The 19,601-nt window shown below is 37.5% G+C and overlaps 1 protein-coding gene across 1 annotated transcript in view; it reads left to right on the top strand.

The window, feature by feature from the left end:
- The window catches only part of GALNT14 (polypeptide N-acetylgalactosaminyltransferase 14), a 353,138-nt gene that overhangs the window by 287,914 nt on the left and 45,623 nt on the right, over positions 1-19,601 (top strand). Inside the window, exons 7-9 of the mRNA XM_074209659.1 lie at positions 4,667-4,754; positions 5,773-5,857; positions 11,293-11,396. Coding sequence (XP_074065760.1) covers positions 4,667-4,754; positions 5,773-5,857; positions 11,293-11,396 — 277 coding nt within the window. The remainder of the gene's footprint in view (positions 1-4,666; positions 4,755-5,772; positions 5,858-11,292; positions 11,397-19,601) is intronic.

Raw genomic sequence — 19,601 nt, 5'->3', positions numbered from 1 at the left:
GGAAGAGAATAAGTATTTATATGTCTAATGCCTGTATGACATACAGGAAATGGATCAATGAAAATAGGTTTTAAAAAGAAGGGCAGGTACTGGGGAATAGATACAATACTAAGGTATAGGAACAGAAGTATCAAAAAAACACGGGAGTGTGGGGGGGGAGGGAGGCAGATATTGTTTTAGAATTATTAGAGGAACAAAAGAGAATTAAGAAAAGAATAGTACCCCTGCTGAGGGCAGATAGGATCAAAAAACAGGTAGTAGGATTGTAGATTGGGGGGCTCAAAGGAACCTTAGAGATCCTCCAGATATAGACCCACTTCATTTTAGAAGTTGGGAAATGAGATCCAAAGAGACTTGTCTGAGATCACAGTAGAAGCAAGTAGTAAAGTATGGAGGCAAAACCAGTATTTCTGACTGCAATTCTAACCCCTGTTCCACTTTTTCTCCACTGTACCACATTGCTTTGTTGGTGAGAAACAGCTGCTCACTTTATACTTTCCTTCTGTTTTCTCTGTAAGGATGATGATTTTTGGACTCTAAGGGCCAAACCAAAAATAGCTAATAGGCAACAGACACTCATATTTAATAGGAAAACAATAAGAAAATACCTAGTTTCCCCCACATGAGTTCAATTCACCAGACCCCAAAGAAAGGCCTCCTATAATACTAAAATGACTCACAGATATGAACCCTAAACCACTGTCTAGGATCTCTGAAAGATCTTGGACAATGAGGAGTTGTAATATAGGACTGGAGCATGGGCAACATTGACACAATAGTGGGCCGATAAGACTGATTTCATTTCTTGTCAAAAAAATAGAGTGTATATTAAAGGAATGGTTATTGAATATAAAGAAAAGGAAGCAGTGATCAGAGTGCTGCTGGGAACAGTATATGTTGGATTAACCTAAGATATTGACCCTGTCAACCTGACCCAACTGGCCTCTAACCTGTGAGTAGCCAGAGCAGAACAGAGCAGCCTAGACAAAGGAGAGAGGAATCAAATGGAAGTTTAATTTCAAAGTGAGGGAAATGGCTTGTAAGCAAGAGGGGATCTAGACATATGTGCCTTGGCCCCCATCCCTAGTGGGGGGACCTAAGGCAGTGGGACTGAGCCTTAATTCACATACTTGTGACTGAAAAGAGTCAAACAGTGTAGTGTAACAATAGTGTGAGGCAAGGTTGACTAGTGACAAAATGTCCATTCATAGCATGGCTTCTTGTCTGGACCTGCTGGTGCTTACCCAAGCTCAGTGACCATGGGTTTCAGAAGATGAGAACTTGTAGCACAATGTGCTTGCTGGGCCTTAGCTCTAGAAAACAAGGGGTCTTCTAATATCTTGACATTTCCCCCTTTTTGCCAAGGAGGTCTGAAAGAATCCCTAACCTTCTGGCCAGTAAAGGAGAGGCAGGTATAAGCCAAGATGCCATGTGAGAGGCCAGTCAGGACAAGTTAAGGTTGTTTCCTTGAGGGGACCTATCTGGTTAATGTGTCCCAGGTATCGTTGATAACCATTGTTTGTTCGCAAACAGAAAAGAGGGGGACCAAGAATGTAGATGGAAAAAAATGTCATTATACTTTGAATCAGAGGCTTGATGGCTGGGCATATCACCAAATGGAAGAGGTGGGGGAAAGAAAAAAAAAAACAACTAAAACAGTATATAAACTCAGCCTATGTCCAGAACTTTGGGTGAGCTGTTTCATCTGGATATTTACTGTTTCTGGATCCATACTAGATGAACTTAGAGATCCATGGAGGGTTCTGCTATTCACTTAGGAGCAGGGGCTTTCTTTGGATGATCTAGGAGTCCACACCGATAAGTTTGGCAGTTGTGGGAATAGTCAGAAAGAGCTGGTAGGTGCCCTTAGAGAAAACCCTTTGAATTTTGAATCTGAGTTTCTGGTCTCTATAGTATAAATCCTTAGTTAAGAATCTCTAAACATCACATGGTTTCCCAGTCACCCAGGGCTATGTTCAAACAATACAATTAAGTTTTTTCATAAATTGCATAGTTACATGAAGTCAGATACAACTTAGAGGGCTCACAATGCACTAGTTCTGAGAAGGGAGATTTACATGTCACCAGGGTAACCTATAAAACTTAGACATAAACATCTTGAAACAAAAGACCAAAGCAATTCAATAGTTATCACCAATATTAATTAACATCAAGTCTCCTTATATCCTAATAACCCATTATCAATGTCCATTTAAGCAGCACATTTGAGTCCCAGATGTCTCATGTAATTATCTTGTCCCTGGATATCTTTTCTTTTAGGTTTTATTCTCAGGAAAGCTCTAAAGAGGACTCTGCTTCTCTCATTCCAAATGTAGTTCCTAGATAATTCTAACTTAATATAATTTACTATAATCACTTAAATCTGTTTGTCTAATTTTGAAATTTCAGAAAATATCAATTTATATACTATTTACAATTTCTATGCTTATGCAAATCCTGTATGTGATAGAAGACTTTTAAAATTTTATGAGGGTCCATTCATAAAATGAGCACTTCTGCCTGTTAAAATTATCAAATAGATATTGTAATAATGGGAAAATTACTTCACTTCATCATATCCATATGATTCATGTATAAAATTTTAATCCAATTTTGAGAACTTTTTATGAAAACATACTCAAAGTCTGAATTTCCATGATAGATCAATTAGGAAATCTAATTTATAATATCTATCTTATAATACTTTCTCAAAATTTTCGATTCCATTTATACATCTTTGATTTGTTACTTTGTCTAATCATTTCCTCTTTGGGAAGATATCATCTCTATCATTTAATTTGATCACAAATACAAGTTAAAATTCTAAGATGTTGCATCCTATTATATTAACTCAGAGATGTTCTGGCATTGTACTTAAAACTTTCTTGGTCATGCACCAGAACAGGGGGAGAAACTTCCTTACCTCTCTTTGATTCCAAGAATAAGTCTTATCTGATAGCCTATCACATAGTCACAGCATATCAAAAGCAATACCCAAGATTAACTAGGTGGGGAAATTTACTTTTCAGAAAGGAAATAGCATTATGGGGAAATAGAATCAGGAGGGTTCTATCTAGATTGTGCCAGGGTCAACCCCAAAACTTTTCCTAAGCACAGACCTCCATTTTTAGCAGTTCCCAGACTGCAACACATGTCATTTCCTACTATGGGCTTCATGACAATTCAGACAACTATCCCTCTAATCAAAATTCAAAACAAAAAGTAAATGATAGCCTGGAGAATTTTTTTTTAAATAGCAGAATTTCACTAACTATAGAACTTGAATACCTCTCCTGATATTTTCTTAACAGTTAATATTTCATTTATCCTTTACTTGTAAATTAAAGCTACTTATATAAAGCAAATACCCAATAGTTGACTCATCATTAATATGTTGAAACTGCATCTTTAAACCACCCTATATACTTTTCATAATAGTCAAAATTTTCAAATGAAAAATTGCTGTTTATATATTATCTGTTTTATAAATTGATAAAATAAATTATGCTATACTATATTATGTTATATATTAAATATATCATATATTAAATTATGATTTATAAATTTATTAAATATTTAATAGTTTTCAAATATCTAGTTTATTACATCCCTTTAAAAGCCCAATACATATGTAACAGAATCCAGATTACAGCATTGTTTTGTCTTAACAGGATTTATGTTACAATGGTCCCTAAAATTTCACAATATAATAGAAGTTAGAAATATAATAATAACAAATATCATGTTTTTAAAACATGAAACAGAACTACAGATGACATTAATTGTGCTTCTAAATTATCATATATAAAACCATTCATCTTTGGCATTTTAAAACCCCTTTAGAGTTATCAAATATGAAATAATTACATTCAATTAAAAATAATAGAGTGCTCAGCATATGCCAGTCATTGCTTTAAATACTTAATAATGCATTATTTTGATCTCATAACAACCCTGGGAGGTGGGTACCATTATTATTTTGCTCATTATAGATCAGGATACTGGGGTAAACTAAGATAATATAACTTGCCTAAGATTGCATAGCTAATAAATTTCTGCATTGAGAATATAATTCAAGTTTCCCAACATTTTTTAAAACATATTTCTGATCTCAGAGGAGAAGGGTTAACAGAGAGAGGGAGAGGGTCTCTGACCTGACAGAGTCATAAAAAAATCTTTGGTTTAAACAATCTCTTTTCATGGTCAGAAATGTCAAAACAAAAGGTTAACAAGAGGTTCTAAAATGGTGCTATTTACCTTTTTTTTTCTTCATTATGGGAATACAAACAATAAATGGAAACACACAGAGAAATGCCCAGGAGTATCACATCTTTGGAGTCACACTACTCCACCAAGGAAGTCAAATCTGACTCCCCTCCTAATATAGTTAGCTCTGCAATCATAATATAATGGATCATTATATTGTAATATAATGTAATAAATATATAATTTAATATAATGCAATAAACAGCAGCCCACTGGTTTCAGGTTTAACTGCTTTTACATATCATCTAAAGGCAGTCTCAAATTAGAAGAGAAATAGGTGCCTTCATTAGGACAATTGACAGCACCCACTGCCTTCAGTTCCATTGACCTACCTCCCTGATCTTGTTAACAAAAAGTGACTCAGGCAAAAAGCAATAAAAGAATGTGTATTATTTTTCAGGATCCCACACGGGTGGTGTGTCCAGTAATTGATATCATTAACCGGGACACTTTTGCCTACGTGTCTTCTTCCCCGGACATGAGAGGTGGTGAGTGGGGCTGACTTCTTTTCCCCATTAAGGAATTTTCTTGTTGCCAAGTGATTGATCACAGGAAAATGGATTAGGGAAAGAAAGAAACATGACTTGGATGTCTACTCTCAATTTTGGCAATGGTTCTGTTGCTTCACTTTGAAATCTTAAAAGTATGAGTGAAGTTTTGGGAACCCTAATATAATCTAACCAAAGAAAACAGGGGCTGAACAAGGATTAACCTTATAAAATTGGGGTTGTGAATTTAATTCCTAAGAACTCTGGTCCTAATACTCCTCTCCTCTTTGTAATTTTCCCAGTCCTATGTTGGGGAATGGGATGAGGGGTTTCTTTGAAAAGCATCAAATTATATTAGAGTCCTCTATAATTCACCTCAAACTTCCTTATAAAGTCATTTAAATTCAGGGTTGGAGATCAAGGCTCTGATAATCCTACCCACAGAAAATGGGGCAAATACCCCAGCTATAAGGATCTCTGTTGTGTTAATTTTAACATATCATTATGTGACTCATGTATATATGTGACTCGTTGCTTTGACTCCTTTTATTGTCAAGGACTCTGTCCAGTAGGTATTTCTCCATGTCTGGCTCTTTGTTGCATGGATCTAACCTAACTTCAAAGAGGGCATGGATGGTAGGGGAATCTGGGAACTTGAAATAGTATGACTCTAAAAGAGCTAAATATTTTTCCCATTGCATAGGCCAAATGAAAATTTCCTCACCAAACCGTACAGGTGCTATTGATGTATTAAGCACTTCTAAAGTAAATACATTAACGAAGTCACTTATGAGGATATGTTTTTTCCTTACATAGCTTGAGATTTGAGGAAAATATACCTGTTTGTGTATATGTGTGTATATATACATATATGTACATGAATATAGATAAATATGTGATGTACCCACACATAGATACATGTTTAAACAGGTTTGTCTGTGATTTGTGTATGCACACAGATATGTGTGTGTATGTGTGTGTGTGTGTGTGTAATTTTTTTCTTTGTACTATGGTTTAGGGTTTGATTGGACACTCCATTTCAAGTGGGAAGAGCTTTCCCTCAGGGAAAAGGCCTCACGTGTGGATCCCATTCAGCCTATCAAGTAAGTAAAAATCTTTAACTCTAATATTACTTTAAAAAAAATTTTATTCTGAACTTGAGAAATAAACCGATTTCTATGACATAGTAGAATAGAAAAAAAGATGATTGCACTTGAAATTAGCATGCTATCAAAAACTGTTTATCAATAAAGGAGTGATCAAAAGTTCTTAATAGTTTCAAAGGAATTTTAAAATATCAATGATTATATGAAAAATACTCCAATTTATTAAGAACAGAATTTAAAATTAAGAAATTTAAAAGCTCTGGGGTTTACCACATAACCTAAAAACTTGCAAAAGACAGGAAAAAACTGAGATATGTTAGAGGGATTATGCAAAAATAGGCATATGGAAAACCAGGAAAAAATAATATATTTTGATGGGCCTATAAATTGCTCCAGTGACTTTGAAAACAACTTGGAACTAGACAAGTGACTTATCTAATCATATACTTCAACCCAGTGATCTGTCTACCAGGTATATATCCTAAAGGACTTCAAAGACAAAAACAAAGGTCTAGCATTTACCAAAATATTCACAATAGCACTTTATGGTAACAAAAAACATGAAACAAAACTAGTGTCCATTGATTGGGAAGTGACTGAATATTCTGGAGTATATAAAAGTAATAGAATGGTACTATAAGTAAGAAATGAAAACAAGGAATTTGGAGAAGTTTGAGAAGTCTTGTATGACTGATGCAGAGAGAACCAGAATTGAAAAAAAATATGCATATTGACAGCATTATAAATGGAAAGATCCCTAAAAGCAGGTTGAGTAAGTGAAAAATCAACAATGGTCCCAAAGAAGAGATAATTAATAATAAGAAGGGATTACAACAGCAGAGTGCTGCATTATAAATTAATAGAAAAGGTCATTATATCAATTGATTTTGCACAACTTATAGTTACTTATTCTTCTGGTTTCTATATTTGCTTAGGATGTGTTTCATCATAGTTCTCTACTCATGGCTATGTCAGTATGGAATCAAGTAGTGGGAAAGCAAATATAGGGTAATCATAAGCATTGCCATGAGTAGAGAACCTTAGTGAAACATGCTGTCTATCATTTGCATATGAATATGATGCTGTGTACCTTGACTATTTTTTAATCCATGAATTCAATTGGATTTGCACTGACCCATTTGATTGCCTGCATCAACTCCCTTTATTCTGACTCCTTGTGTCAGGATCATGGAGTTAGAAATGGGGTTGAAAGAGATTGGAAGAGTCCAAGTGGTTTATGTAGGGTGGTGCCATAATGCACAACGTGGCAGACTTGGAGTCAGGAAAACTCATCTTCATGAGCTCAAATCTGACCTCAGATTTCTGTATGTGTATGTGTGTGTGTGTATAAATGTGTATGTGTGTGTTGTATGTGTGTGTGTGATGTGTATGAGTGTATTGTGATGTGTAAGCATATGTGGTGTGTGTGTGGGTATATATGTGGTATATGTGGTGTGTGGGTGTGATATGTATGTGTGGTATGTATGTATATGTGGTTTGTGTGTGTGTGTGTGTGTGTGTGTGTGTGTGTGTATGTGATTCTGGGCAAGTTACCTAATTCCATTTGCCTTAGTTTCCTCATCTGTAAAATGAGCTTCAGAAGGAAATGGCAAATCAGTCCAGTATTTCTGCCAAGAAAAAGAGTCAGGCACCACTGAAAATGATTTAATAACAACTACAATTCAGTCAGTAGGTGAAAGAGGCAGGATTTAAATTTAATTCTTCATGACTCCTAGTCCATTGCTCTGTGTCCTGGGCCAGTAAGAACAGACACTTGCAAAACTGAGGTTAGAGGTTCAGCCTGTGACCCTGGCCTAATTCATTTAGAATACTCATGGACTGATCTTAGGACTGCAGCATCATCAGCAGACTTTATGTTATCCAAACTCTACAAGAGCAGCTTGATGGTGTAGTGGATAGAGCACCAGTTCTGGAGTCAGGAGGGCAAATCTTCCCTCAAATACTTGACACTTACTAGCTCTGTGACCTTGGGCAAGTCACTTAAACCTGGTTGCTTTGCATTCAAGGTCTTCTCTAGTCATCTTGAACCATATCTGGCCACTGGACTCAGATGACTCCAGAGGAGAAAGTGAGGCTGGTGACTTAGCATAGCACCCTTTCACTCCAATTCACTTGCTTGTCATGGCATCACTTATGATATCATAGTCTTCTTTGGGAGCAAAGAACAAAAAAAAATAAGCACTCTACAAGCAAATAAAATGTGAAAAATGTGTACATTGATCACTAGGTTTAAATATCTGACAACCCTAAAGAATGTTATCAGTGGGGGGGGGGTGTAGCTAGGTGGCACAGTGGATAAAGCACCAGCCCTGGAGTCAGGAGGACCTAATTTCAAATCCAGCCTCAGACAAAAATTACCTAGCTGTTTGACCTTGGGCAAGTCACTTAACCCCATTACCTTGCAACCCCCCCCCCCAAATCAGGAAGTTGCAAATAATAAGAATATAGTTATCTTTAAGATCTACAAATGAATGCCTCCAAATGAGAGTTTCTCAAAACAAAAGTTGGTAACTTGTGAGAGGGACCAAAGGAATCCATAAAAATGGGTCATGTTTATCAAACAGAAACCACTAATCCATCTATAAGAATTCCTGCAACTCCATATTGATTAGTTTTTTAATGTAATATTATGGTGTTTGACATCCTTGTTGTAGATCACAGCCATCAAGTTGCAGATAGATTTGATATAAACTACAGGTTAAACCAATAAGAAATAAATTAGTCTCTTATGATTCTACATCTTCCCTCCTTAACTCTCTCTCTCTCCCAGCCTTTCAATTCTTCAGAGATGCTGAGAAGGAAACCAAAGCTGCAGAACATCTTCTAAGAGCTGCTTGTGTAGCAGTAAAATATAACCATTTATGTATATATGTATTTATTCATTTATCTACCATCTATCTATTAACTATTTATCTCTATCCTCATTCATTAATTCATTCATTTATCCCTATCTGTCTCTGTCTATCTTTCTCTCCATCTATTGCCTATCTATTGACTGAGCATAGGGGATATTCTCAATAGATGCATACTTAATCAATCACTGATTGATAAAGGCCATAGGAGTAGAAGGAGCTTATGGGGAGGAGAATAGGTGAAAAAAAATTGCAAGTCATCCATCCTGATATTCCAGAAGAATGATCATTACAAAGTCAAGGAAAAACTCAACAGCCTATTGGCCTCTCCTCTTAAAGGCAAAGGTTTCTTGCTGTCTCTGTGAAACTGGCCTCTTGCAATCATTTTGCTAATCAGAGAAACAGAACTCAACAGAAAGGGATCAGACTTAGGAAAAACCTAGTCAGTCCCCTTGCAGTCTTGGGATCACTGACATTTATACAGATTGTCCCTAAAGACTCAGACTAGCCCTAAGACTTTTGGAGTTTTTTGGGGTTTTTTTTGTTTTTTTTCTAACCATCTTATTTGATCTATCTTACAAGATAGACATTATTATTATTATCCCCATTTTTCAATTGAGGAAACAGAAGAAATCAGAGGTTAAATTGATTTTCCCAGGGTCTCTCAGCTAGTTAGTGACTGAGGTTGGATTTGTGCTCAGGTCTTTCTTGTGGCCTTTGCTCTCCTTTGTGCCACCAACTTCTTCTTGTAGAAATTAGTAACTTGTCCAGGGTTACTCTCATGATAAATATCAGAGGTTGGGTCTTCCTAAGTATAATATGTCTGCCAGATTAGAAGCTAAGAGATATGAATTTTATTCTCAGTCACATAGTGACTAGTTGGGAGAACTAGAGTTAAGTTACTTCCCCATCCCTAGGCTTTAGCTGAGCATCTAGGAGAGGTGGAACTAGAGAAGTTTCTGCACTCCCTCCTAGCTCAAGTGGTTCCTAATTCTTAGAACAAAGCTTTGGCTATACCCAATAAAAAGCATCTTTTGGTTCCATAGTGCTCTCTGGTTTTCCTCAAGTGACTATAACTCCTTGAATTTAGATTCAGAGGGCCTAGGTTTGAATCTTAATTCTTCTATTTATCACCTCAGTGAACTTGGGCAGATCACAAAAACATGAAATTCCCAAATTGGAAGGAACCCTCAGTTAATCTATCCACAGACCCCTCAAAAACCTCCAATACACCTAAAAAGTAGTAGTTGGATGGACATTTTCCTTTTACATCCCTTCTGCATTCGATAGCCTTCGGATAGCTATCTCCATTGTGACTCCTCTTCTCCATTCCTTACATCCTCAATTCTTAAAAGGCAGGTGGTGACACTGGGTATGGAATCAGGAAGACCTGAGTTCCAATATGATCTCAGACAATTACCACCCTGGGCAAGGTGCCATCTTGTTTTTTTTTCAACTATGGGGATGAAAAGCACATCTAGAATTGTTGTAGGTGTCCAAACAGAATAAATATTTGTAAAGTACTTAGCATAGTTCCTGATATATAGAAGGCACCAGCCATGGCATAAATGGACTCAAGACCCTTTTCCATCCTAATTGCCCTCCTCTTGATTCTCTTTAGATTATCAGCATCCTACAAGTTAATTTACCTCTTGGAGTCTCAGCTTCTTCATCTGTAAACTGAAAGACTTGGACTAGATTGTTTTTTGGCTATAAATCCCATGATCCTTCCTTCTGCCACACAGTTCTTCCATCACAACTATCAGGCAGTTAAGAAATAGCAATAATAATGATAATAATGATTGCTGACATATACATAATATTTATGCTAAGCATTTTACAATTTTTCCATAGACCATAGATTTCCATAGAATCAAAAAGAGAGCTGCAGACATTAGGAAATATATTTCATGAAAACCTTGCTTCCCATCAATGATGAGTTGATAAAGCAGATTTCCTAAGCCTTTTGTTTTCTTCTCCTTTATGTGACTAGGTAATCAATCCCTTTGGTGATATAAATCTTAAGAGAATCTTCCATGGGGCAGCTAGGTGGCGTAGTGGATAAAGCACCAGCCTTGGAGTCAGGAGTACCTGGGTTCAAATCCGGTCTCAGACACTTAATAATCACCTAGCTGTGTGGCCTTGGTCAAGCCACTTAACCCCATTTGCCTTGCAAAAAAAAAAAAAAAAAGAATCTTCCAAGGCAGAATCCTTCTGAGAGAATGTATAAATTTTCTCCAAATACCATGTGCCTCTCTGTTTGGAAGCCTGAAATAAAGGCTATGACATGACTCTGGGCCTTGGAGAAGAGGAATACTGATGGGTGTAGTCTGCCAGTCAGACCCAGGGAATTTATGAGCACCAGCATAATGCCCAGGCAGTGCTACATGTTGAGGTGCATGTCCTTGTTTCAGGAAAGTGGAAATTTATTGGCCCTTATGTTAGAGGACCAGAAAGGACAAGGACAATGGCCTTGGTCTCTGGGTTCTGAAGAACAGAGATTATGAGAACTTCTGCCTTCTTTTTACTCACTCTCCTCTCCCTTTTCCTGATGTGCAGGACCCCGATAATTTCCGGAGGGTTATTTGTAATGAACAAATCCTGGTTTAATCACCTGGGGAAGTACGATGCAGCAATGGACATCTGGGGAGGAGAAAACTTTGGTGAGTCTCAGCCCTTGCCCAGCCAAACCTTAGCACCAAGTGGAACCTTAGGTCTTATAATGTGACAAAAATAAAAAAAAAAAATTCAGGTGGATTTTGGTGATAGCCTTCTATCTAAGCATCTATATAAGAGTGGGGTGAGTAAATGAGCTTGAACAAGCTTAGACAGTAAGGAAGAGGCAGAATGGATGGGACCACTCTAGTTTTCAATTGGTGGTTAAAGCTATAAGGGGTTGCAGGTGAGAACCAGAAGTTTGTGCAAGAGAAAATCAAGAGGGTGAGGAATCATGAAGGATTGGATAAAGGCATGACCTGGAGTCAGAAAGAGCAGGGTTCAAATCTTCTTCATAACTCATGGGAGTGCTGTCATCCTGAGCATCCTTTTAATGTGACTGGCAACCACTTCCCTAGGACTTCAGTTCAGAGGGCTTGCCCCATACACTAAGAAAAGCACAAGACTGGACAGTAAAATGAAGGGGAAGAGGAGGTTGTCATGTAAGGGCTTCTAAGTTCACTTGCTACTTTTCTCAGTTTGCCGGGGCACACACGGTGAATGTCAGCATCACAGAGCAGACACCCTGGCTCCAGGAATGATCTATAGGGGTAGGAGCTGGCATTTAGCAGTAATCTCATCCATTGTCAGCCTGCTATTGTTTTCTTCCATCCCTGCCTCCTGTGTGTTTTATGGCTTTCTCCCTCAGTCAGTAAGAGTTATTTTCCCCAAATTGATTGCCGCCGGCCTGACCCACAGCATCTGCTCTCCCCAACCGGCCGATGGAAAGAAATCTATCAGAAAAAAGTCCATCTTCCAGCCTGTGCAGGCCAGATCGAAGGCTCAACAGATGCCATGGAAAATGAAAACAATCATAAACCAAACTGAGTTCTAACCCATCCTTGGTCCAGGCAGATTCATCACTGTCTTAAGAAGTCCCTGCCTGCCACTCTTCACTAGTCTATGCCCCAGGAAGCCAGCTCCCCTCCAAAAGTCTTTCCTGGTGCTGGTGGGCCCTCACATTGCTGCTCCAGAGTTTCTGCCAGGTCACATCATGTAGGCTGGAACACCAATGAAGAAGACTGAAGCCACCTTGCCACTGCTATTCAGGCTCACTAACCTCAGGGTATCCCTTTCAGTGGACTGACCAGAAAGGGCTTTCTAGAACTCACTAAGGATCAGGGAGGACCATGAAATGCTCAAATTGGGGAAACCTCAAGATCATCCAGTCTGTCTCCTGCCCCACAGGGTCCCCTCTGTTAAAACCCTAACAGAGGGACCCACAACCTCTGCGTAAAACACCTGAGGAGAGAGGGGTCTTGCAGCTTAACCAAGCAGCCTCTCATGTTTGTGCGAATGTTAGCTAGCATGAGTGACTATGTGTTTCTATATGTCTACATTATAGAAACATGTGCACACATGTGTGAGTGCGCAGGTCTATGCATGCATGCATAAACACCGCACACAAATAGTGAGCAGTCTTGCAAGCTATGAGGGGCAGCAAGTCCCCTCTCCTTAGGCGGTTGAGCATAGGCATGCATGCATGTGTGTGTACATGCTATACACACATCACACACATGTGACAGACATTGTAGCAGAGCCATTCTATTTTTGTGTCTCTAGCACACATGCTGTGTACATGTGGATTTAGCTTGCAGGGCTACACACATGGGGATACACATGCACATGCATGTTTATGTGGGTGTGATGGGAGTGATTTATATGTATATATTTATTGAGCAATGTAGCAATTATTTTATGTATGTGTCAGTGACATAAACATGATGAATGCATGTATGTATAGCTTGAAGGGCTCCATGTGCAGGGATACGTGTGTATGTGTGTATGAGGGGGCAAGGGAGAGAGAGAGAGAATTGTTGCTGTATACTTTTTTAGTCATGTCCAACTCTGTATGCACCTATTTGAGATTTTTCTTAGCAAATTTAGGAAATGCCATTTCCTTCTTTAACTTATTTTAAAGGTGAGGAAACTGAGGCAAACAGAAGTTAAGTGATTTAACCAAAGTCACATAACATTCAGATTTGACCTCAGGTCCTTTTGTCTCCAGGGCTAGCCCTGGAGCCACTGAACTGCCCTGGTTTGTGTGTAGAAAAATATACATACATACACACATGTATACATGCATGTATGTATGTATATGTGACATGTAGATATGGATAGATAGACAGATAGACATATATATATATATACACATGTATACAAATAGTCAACATTTAGATAGTGCTTTATAATTTGCACAGTACTTCTATTTACCATCCTTTCTCTGGATGGAGATAGTCTTTTCCTTCATAGATCCTTTGTAGTTATTTTGGGCATTTATAATAGTCAAAATGCCTTAATTGCTCCTTCATCCCCCAGATAAACTCTCATGCCTCTATGACTTTCCTTACTGCTTATCCTCTTTTGGTGGTTGCTGTTTCTGCTGTTGCTAATCTCTCATCCTTAGGTTCTAGTAATCACAGAAATGCCTAAATAAACTATTTTTGTCCCTAAAGAACAACAGTGTTGCTGTTACTGTATACAGTGTTTTCTTGGTAATGCTCATTTCACTCCATTAATTTGTGCAAGTCTTTTTTAAGATCTTTGAGTTCCTCATTCTTTATAATACAATAATATTCTATGACAATCATGTGCAACTTTTTCAGTAACTCCCCAGTCATAGAACTATGTCTAGAAAGATTTTCATATATATGATATATGTATGTGTGTCTAATGATAACCATCTCTAGGGTAGAGGGGAGGGAAGAAAAAAGAGAAATTTACATGCTAACTTTACTATATAATTAAAGGAATAATAAGTTGTTTACAATAGATTTCAGTTTCATGTGTAATTATCTTCTTTAATTGTTCTGTTATGGGAAAAATTGCAAAATATATTATATCCATTACCTTATGCAATCATCATGGAAAAGATCTGTGTGTGTGTGTGTGTGTGTGTGTGTGTGTGTGTGTGTGTGTGTGTGTGTATGAAAACAGGTGAGGAGAATGATATAAAGAGAGGTCAAGAGAATTGTTCAAGATCACATAACTAGGAAAAATTCTGACAGTGTTTAAATTCTTCAGATCTTCCTAATCTCAGGACAGTTAAGTATGGCAGCCGATAGAGGCCCAGGTCTTCAGTTAGGAAGACCCATCTTAAGGAGTTCAAATCTGGTCTCAGACACTTACTAGCTGTGTGAGTCTGGGCAAGTCACTCAACCCTGTTTGTCTCAGTTTCCTCCTCTGTAAAATGAGCTTGAGAAGGAAATAGCAAACCTCCACAATGTCTTTGCCAAGAAAATACCAATTGAAGTCACAAAGAATTGGACACAACTGAAATGACTGAACAATTTCCAAAAACCCAAAGAGAGAGAATCCAGAAAGAGAAAATTGATCCATAAAGTCAGATTCTGCAGAGGAGTAAAGAGAGATAAACATTGAGAAAAAGACTATCAAATTTAGCAGTTATGAGATTCACTTCAAAAAGAAGTTTCAGTTAAGTGATGACTTCAGAAGCTAGATTGCAAAAGTCTGAGAAGCAAACACAAGGAAAGGAGGTGGAGGCAATAAGCATAGATGTTTTTCCTCATTGGAATATGGCTGTGGAAAAGAAGAAATATATAGGATGTTAACTTGAAGGGATGATAATGTGAAGGGTTTTTGGTTTGTTTTCTGGAAGGGAATACCTAGGCATGTCAAGTGGCATGAAAGCAAAAATTAGATACAGATTGGAAATTATAGATTGTGAGACATATTGCTTTAAGATCCGGGGCATCTGTAGATGGGTTTTGCCTTCTCAAAGTGAAAGGTCAACTCTATCTGCATCCTCTTTTCAACTCTTAAAATCCCTGATTTCCTTCAAAACTCAGCTCAAACCCTGTTTTTTACATGAGGCATTTCCTGATTATCCAGGCTATTGATTCTCCCCCAGAGTTATCTCATATTTATTATTGTATATGTATGTATGTGTGTATGTCTGTACTTCTGACCCTCTCTCCTATAGCACTTTAAGACTATTGTTGTTAAGTCATTTCAGATGTGTCTGACTTTCCATGACCCCAGTTAGGAGTTTTTTTCCACTTTTTTTTCATTCCTCCCACTCAGTAACAACAATATTATTTTAAGATCAACTTTTAGTGATTAAATGATTTTGACTATTAACTACAAAGGACCTATGAGGGGAAGATGCTATCTGCATCCAGGGAAAGAACTGATAAACAGGATCATTTGGGATTTTCTTGGCAAACTATGGAAGTGATTTGCCTTTTCCTTCTCCAGCTCATTTTACAGAATGGGGAAACTGAGTCAAATATGGTTACATGACTTACTAGTAAGAAGCTGAGACCAAATTTGAGCTCAGGAAGTTGAGTATTCCTGACACTGGTCCAGGGCTCTGTGGGTTTAAACTAGAGGGAAAAAAAAAACTGGGTTTGGGGTTGGAACAATAGTAGAGGGTCGGGTATGTTGAATGTGGAAGAGGGGTAAGACTAAGGACGAAGAGATGAGAATTTGAAGAAAATATGATTCAAGTCAATATTGTAAAATACTGCATGACAATGACATCTATTCCAGAATAGAAATGGGTCACCTCCTTGGGTACTGAGGACTCCATTATTGAAAGTATTGAAATAGAAGCTGGATGTTCATATGCCAGACATGTTATAGAGGAGATCTTTTAATAAAGGGTAAGATATTTTTAAAATTGGGTAAGTAATAAGGGTAGATGAGGTTCATGCTTATGATTTCAGACTAAAATAGATTCAAGGAAAGAGATAGAGACAGAGAAAGGTGTAGTGGAGGAAGATCTAATTCCCAATTCCTCCTCAACCATTTACTACTATCTGTATGACCCTGGGCAAGTCACTTAATCTATTTGCTTTAGTTTTCTCATCTGTTTAATGGGGATAATGGTATCACCTTAGCTCTCAGACTATGGTAGGGATCAAATATATAATATATGAAAAATACCATATGAATGTTTTGGTGTTATGATGATTATGATTTAAAACTGCAAGAGACCTCAGAGGACTTCTAGTCTCCTCCCTCATTTTACAGAAAAGGAAACTGAGGTCTAGGGAAGTTAAGTGAAGGTCAGTACTGTTATTTGAACCCTGAGCCAGTGTTCTTACCACTGTACCATGCTACTTCTCCTTTTCATATAAAAGGAATTTCACTTTCTTATTTTAATAACAGCTGGAAGTAGCTCCCTCTTCTCTGGTATTCTCAAAGCTTGTCATCTGTCTGAAATAGAAATTAATTACAAGTTGAACAAACAGCAGCTATTAAATGGATAATAGGCCTCTGCCTCAGGGAGCAGGTGCCCCTGTTGCATTGCATGGGACCTCACTAGGCTGTCCTTGTCTTATTGCATCTCTACCTTCATCTGAGGAGAAAAGCACCTGATTTTTCAGCTGCTTTTGCCTGTGAGGGTGACATGTGACTGACCAGTCCTTTTCATTAACACCTCTGTCTCCCTTCCTGTTTTCACCAAAGGCCAATGATATAGACTTTTTTTTCTTTTACCCACAAGGTACTTTTGCAACAGACTGAATGGCTCTGATAATTACCTCTCCTCTTCAGCATATGAAGAGATTTTAGGAAAGTGTGACTTTCAAGGTTTTTTTTCAGTGACTCATTTGCATTAAAATTGGATGCTTAAACTCCAATTTTTGTAACATGTGATACATATAATCTATCTGTTAACTTCAGGCTGCATCTCACTTATAGGTGTGGATCTCTAGAGAATAAAGCATCTGTTGCCTAGCAAGCAGGGAGGTGAGGCAAGCCAGTGTGCAGATCTTCTGACAGGAGGCTGGGGAGCTTCCTGAGTGCAGTCTGGTACCTTTCCAAAGTACCATTGGTTGACATTTCTTGAGGTTAATGCTCAGAAGGAAGAAGAATAATGATAATATTAATGATAATAACTTTCTCAGAGCCCAACCCATCATTGTGGAGAATTCCACCATATAAACTGTGCTGTTCACAAAGCATTCTTATAAATAAAACTGTTTCCTACCATTGACACAGCATTGATCCATAAACGTTTAAGAACAATGTTGAATAGATGTGACTGAAACAAATGTTCATAACCTCCATCTACATGGAATGAAAAGTTTCCAAAATATAGAGGCCTAGCAGAAGGAATCTGAGCCAGGTAGAGTCAGGATAAAGTACATACCATCTCTGTTTGCCCTCTGTGTTGTTGCAACTGTCCCAAACATGTTTTCATTGAACCCATAGAAGATACATTTATCTTAGAACTTTTATTCATTGACAAAAGGTATTTCTTTTATTCACCTGGGTTTAGAATAGAGAATATTAAATATAAAAGGATAACAGGATGGTAATTTGTTCCAGAGACTTTTTAAAAATTATTTTTAAAGATGATGAAATTATTAATAGTAAATAATAATAATAATAATAAATGTGCATGTAATTTTACAGGCTAAACATAACTTAGATTATTTCTTTATCTTTAAATTGTAAAGATACAACTTTAGATATAGGATATACCTAATTGTATATTTTATGTGTGTGTGTATACATATATGTGTGTGTATATATGTATACCCTAAATATATATATTACACACATAGATCTGTTTATATTCTTATATCAAGCAAACATATCCATATTCATATATATGTGTGTATATAGCACATGTGTATACATACATGTATGCACATGCCTTATATCTCTACAAATATGTATACATTTCATACACACACACACACACACACACACACAAACACACTTGTACTTATGAACAGCGCAGATAATATCCCCATTTCACAGGTGAAGAACCTGAGGCTCACACAAGTGATCACACAAGTTTCTTAAGACTACATCTCGGGGTGGCTAGGTGGCATAATGGATAAAGCACCAGCCCTGGAGTCAGGAGTACCTGGGTTCAAATCCAGTCTCAGACACTTAATAATTACCTAGCTATGTGGCCTTGGGCAAGCCACTTAACCCCATTTGCCTTGCAAAACAAACAAACTAACAAAAAAAGACTATATCTCCAGCCTGGGGGAGTTTTTTGAAAGAACAAAGGACTTGGAGCCAGAAGAGCTTGGTTGGAAATTTGACTCCATCACATTTAGCTGTGTGACATTTGACAAGCCATGTGGCTTCTTTGTAGCTTGCAGAGACAATTAAATATGTACTGGTTTCATGAAGACTTAGATACAAATCCAACCTCAAGACACTTACTGTTTATATAATCCTGGACAAGTTACTTCACCATCTACCCTGATTTCTTCATCTTTTACAATGCGTACCTTCTGGGACAGCTAGGTGGCATACTAGATAGAGCACTGGCCCTGGAGTCAGAAGGACCTGAGTTCAAATGTGGCCCCAGACACTTAATAATTGCCTAGCTGTGTGACCTTGGGCAAGTCACTTAACCCCATTGCCTTGCCAAAAAATGCATACCTTCCTCATATGTGAGGACTTTGGATATGAGGACCCAAAGAATTAATATTTGTTACAAAGACTAGCACTAAATAGGCACAAGATAAATTCTTATTTCTTTTCTATCCATCTATCTGTCCATGGCAGTGGATCAAAAGCTGTGGCAAATCTTAAAGAGATGGAAGGTGTCAAATATGAGGCTGGGTACAGCTTAGGAACGGAGAGCCCTGGCCTTAGAGAGTTCATCATTGGGTGAAATGTCTATTTTGGCCATGGCAGAATATAAAACAGAAAAATATATAAAATAGCTCTCAATCCTATGTGCTTCCATTTGTTTTTTTTTTATTTTTTTTCCATTTGTTTTTGATAGGGATAGTGGGTTGCTTTTTTTCTTCCCTCCCCACCTAGTAAGAACAATATTATTTTAAGAACAACTGAGCAAATAAGTAATTTTGACTTTTATAATTATGCAAATTAGCTACAGGTAAATGCCCATATTTGATAAAAATTTTGGGCCACCTTATTTCAGAATCCTATAGCATTTATTTGGTTCTTGGTGAAATATTTTTGTTATATCATGAGGATGAAGCAGAGAGGGTTTTAATGATGCTGGTGAAGGTGGTATAGAAAGGGTACCATTTAAATGTACTTTTGTATTTTTTGTATAATCAGCTGTCATAATAGATTGATCACTGGGTGTTGTTGTTGAGTTGTTTCACTCATGTGAGACTGTCTGTGACTCTATTTAGGTTTTTCTTGGCAAAGATACTGAACTATTACCATTTCCTTCTCTTTCTCAT

The sequence above is a fragment of the Macrotis lagotis genome, chromosome 1 (assembly GCF_037893015.1).
Source record: "Macrotis lagotis isolate mMagLag1 chromosome 1, bilby.v1.9.chrom.fasta, whole genome shotgun sequence".
NCBI classification, from domain to species: domain Eukaryota; kingdom Metazoa; phylum Chordata; class Mammalia; order Peramelemorphia; family Peramelidae; genus Macrotis; species Macrotis lagotis.
This window is presented reverse-complemented; position numbering and strand designations above follow the sequence as displayed.